The sequence below is a fragment of the Citrus clementina genome, unplaced genomic scaffold (assembly GCF_000493195.1).
Source record: "Citrus clementina cultivar Clemenules unplaced genomic scaffold, Citrus_clementina_v1.0 scaffold_7, whole genome shotgun sequence".
Taxonomy (NCBI): domain Eukaryota; kingdom Viridiplantae; phylum Streptophyta; class Magnoliopsida; order Sapindales; family Rutaceae; genus Citrus; species Citrus x clementina.
This window is the reverse complement of record NW_006262075.1, coordinates 18,016,426-18,020,723: the sequence shown is the minus strand read 5'-3', so window position 1 is coordinate 18,020,723 and position 4,298 is coordinate 18,016,426. Positions and strand designations below refer to the sequence as shown.

Below are 4,298 nucleotides of genomic sequence, written 5' to 3'. Positions count from 1 at the left end.
CGTTCTTTTTATAAAATAACCAATTTTAATAAGTTATGCTCAATCTCAATCTGAGTCGAACTGTGCCCACCCCTATTTTTAAGTGCGCATGCCAAGTTGTCGATGTACTTTTTTCAAGCCTATATACTTTTTTTGGGTCCATGTACCTTTATTCAAATTTAATATAATCGAAAATTCAAAACTCAACTCCATTTTCAATAATAATAAACTAATAATAATAAGATAATATAATATTAATTACTAAATTTGACCTTATGGTATTATAATTCTTTTTTAATACTTAACAACAACTATAATAATAAAATTTTCTTGAGTTAACTTAAATGTTAACTTAGACTTATATAGAGTCATACATCATATTTCACAATAATATTAATACATATTTATAAAATCATGATATTTATAATTTTATTTATTAAAATCATGATATCAATTATTTATTTAATAAATTATAAACACAAATCAATTATAGTATTTTTTTAAACTAAGAATTAAATGAATTTAAATGATTCAATTTTAATTTATTAGTAAAATCATAAAATTTTAAATTTACTTTCACTAAAAAGTGAAACGTGCTTATTGTGGGCTTTTCACTTTATTTAGAATTAAGCCGACTTTCCTTCTATGTACAATTTTCTTTATTAATTAAATTAAATTAGTTGGATTAATAATTAAAAAATAATCATGTGAACCTATTAATTAAAAAATCATACAATCGCTATATCGATAGCGATACAGATACTTGTACAAACTTTTTATTAGAGCTGACAAAATTTGTCACGACTCGATTATCCGACACGAACACAACACAAATAAATGGGTATGGGTCATCAAATTTAACACGATTATTAAATGGGTTGGGTCCGGGTCAACGCAATTTTTTTCTATGTCGGGTTAGGGTTAAAGTTCTTGATCTATTTACCCAATCAATGACCCGACTATATTTTTTATTTTAAAATAATTTGTAAGTTCTTGTTATCAAAACTCAAATATTAGAGATGATTCTCTCTTTTATTTTTATTTTTATTTTTTGAAAAGATGAATATAAACACAATATTTTATTTATAAAATTTTATATACATTTAGAGCTTCAATCATGTAATTATGTAAATGTGTAAAATATTGTTAGACATGTATGTATGTGAGTAGTTTTCTAGTCCAAGATCATTAAGTGTGGGAAACATTCGGGAAAATTTTAAAACCGCGGGGTTTTAAAGGTTTAAAACTTAAAGCGCTTAAACCGCACGATTTATACATTTTCCTGGACGTTCCCGCACTTTAATATTCCGGACTGGAACATATATATATATATATATATATAGTAGTTTTCCAATTAGGGATCCCAAATTTTAATAAAGTCAGAGATTAGCTAAAAGATAAAAAAATTTAGATTTTAATACACTACATGACAAAATACAATGTATTAGACTCTATATATATTTTTTCTTTTAGTTAATCCCTGGCTTTATTAAAGTCAGTGATCCTTGATTGGAAAACTATTATACATATATATAACTTTAATAGTGTAAATGTGTAATATTTTGGTAGATATTTATATTTTATAATATCGATAAATTATGTATGTACGACAGTGTGTAAATATTTGATATAAATTTTGTTTAATATATAGATATTAAGCGGGTTATTGGGTAATCCGATTATTTTCCCGTGTTGGGTTTAGGTCTCAATATTTTGACAAGATTATTAAATGGGTCGGATTTAGATCGATCTAAATTTGACACGACACGAAGTTGATACGACACGAACACAACCCGATAACCCGTTTTACCAGCTCTACTTTTTATGTACGAATAAACTAATATGGTAATAAACAATTAAGTGGATAATAATATAAAATTGATTTATTAAATGAAGTCGATCCGTATGAATATTATCCAACAATAATATATCCCATATCTTTACCCACAAATGTACAGAATAGTCAGACTAGGAGCAGCGACCACACGCTGGTAGATCGTGCCAGGCTATAAAATCTCATCAGCTTCTCTACATTATATGTAAAAAATAAAAATAAAAATAAAAAAAAGAAGAGAGGGGGGAGAGAGAGAGAGAGAGAGAGAGAGAGAATTGATCCTTTGGTTGCATATAATATATTTAGCATTAATCTGACACAACGGTACACAGTCGGCCTTCCTTATAATGTTAATTTACATTGTTTTTTGTTGACGTTATTTCACCCGCAAGCTATTTACGTTTGTCGTATGTATATATGACACGGATTTCACAGACAAGAAGCCACTCACTTTTTGATTTTCTGAAAGCACAAAGATGTCAATGATTATGAGAAGCATTTTCCAAAATAAACCAATTTCCAAAACTGTCATCAATTTCCAAATCATCACCTCAAGAAGAAGACTCAAAACCGTCAGCTGCGCCATGGACGATGTTCAAATCATTTCCACCGAAGCTATCAAGCCTTCGTCTCCAACTCCAAAACATCTTAGAACCTATGAACTTTCTATGCTTGATCAAATGTTTTCTAATTTATACATGCCCTTTGTTTTCTTCTACTCAGCCAATAAGCACCAAGATTTCAGGAAAAATTCTGATTTTCTGAAGCAATCTCTGGCAAAAACATTAACGCACTACTACCCGTTAGCTGGAAGATTCGTTGATAGCTTTTCAGTTGAATGTAATGATCATGGAGTTACGTTTATTGAAGCTCAAGTTGGCTGTGATATGTCAAAGTTTCTTCAACCACCGAATATGGGTGTGATGCAACAATTAATCCCACCAAGCCCACAATCATTGAGATTAGAGGCTTCTGAAAGAGCGCTTTTGGCTGTTCAAGTAAATTATTTCAGTACCGGTGACGTGGCAATTGGTATCTGTATATGGCATGGATTGGCAGATGGTTCAGCAATCTCCAACTTCATGAAATTGTGGGCTGAGATCAATCGTGGAGTAAATGAAAATATTTGCAATAACGTCGTTTTAGATTGCACCTCTTTGTTTCCTCCGCACAGTTCACTGAAGGATCAGCACATAAAGCCACAGTTAACATCTAAAGTTGTGTTCAAAAGATTGTTTTTTGATGGCAAGAAGATAGTGGCTCTAAAAGAGAAGGTGAACAAAGAAATAATGGTGGGCAGTTTTGATCATGAGTTACAAGCATCGCGTTTCATGGTTGTTTCATCACTCATTTGGGGTGCTTTCATCGCTGTGGCTCAAGAAAGAAAGAGGGCAATTAATAACAAGTTGTACTCTCATGCAATGTATTATACTATGAATTTGCGGAGCAAGATGAATCCACCAATGATTCCACAGTGCATGGGTAACATTTTTCGGTTTGTAAGGGCAGAATGGCCACTAGTCGGGGATGATGACATAGAGGCAACAAGCTTAGTGAAAAAAGTGATCAAAGCAAAGAGAAATGTAAGCAATGTGATGAATAATATTGAGTATTTAGGTTTCATGAAGGATATGAATGAAGCATGGGAAGACTCAAGATCATTAACTTTAACTAGTGTGGTTGGATTGCGTTATTATGAAGCTGATTTTGGTTGGGGGAAGCCTGTTTGGCTTAGTATCGGGTCGGTGTCATTACCTAATGCTGCTCTTTTATCAGATACAAGTGATGGTAAAGGAGTAGAAGCATGGGTGGTATTATACGAGGAAGACATGGACAAATTTGAAAAAAATCCTAGCATCATGGCTCATGCTTCCTCTAATCCTAGCATACTTATAGCAAAGTAGCAAAGTGACGATATTTATCTTGTTTTGAATTTAAAAGAGTGGTTAGTTAATTGTATTATTTTCTCTTTGTTTCTTTATGATTTTAATCTATCTATATATCTATATAAAGCTGGAATTTGAGGAGGTGATGTGGCATCACCATTTCTTATCTTTGTATATTCTCTATTATCTAATAAATAGAGAAATTTTCTTTTAGATTTGACTTTTCATCTTCTCATAATTAATTTTATTGTTATTACACAATAACAATTATGTAAAGATTTTAATGAGGCACATTCTTTGTAATGAACATCCAAGGAGGAGTGTTATGAATTTATTAAAATAAATGTAGATATTCATAACATATATCTCTTAGTCTCCCCACTATTTCCCATTAGCAACATTTAGCTTTCCTATAACTCACACTATCTCACAAGGAATTATGATCCATAATTTTTCATTAATTTCATGGAGTGATTATGTAACTATAAAATAAGAGCTCATCTTTTTGTTTTGCACACACACAATTGGAATGAATAAAATCACTCTATAATATATTCTCTCATTTTATTCTTTATCTTGCGTTGCTTCTTTATTTGTAT

General features: G+C 30.9%; 1 protein-coding gene across 1 annotated transcript; it reads left to right on the top strand.

Annotated features, from left to right (window-relative positions):
- The first annotated feature begins 2,397 nt into the window (after window positions 1–2,397).
- On the top strand, window positions 2,398–3,717 carry LOC18037245 (vinorine synthase). Its single transcript, XM_024181258.1, has 2 exons — window positions 2,398–2,903; window positions 3,114–3,717. The coding sequence occupies exons 1-2, from the start codon at window positions 2,398–2,400 to the stop codon at window positions 3,715–3,717; spliced, it is 1,110 nt and encodes a 369-aa protein (XP_024037026.1).
- Window positions 3,718–4,298: the final 581 nt, after the last annotated feature.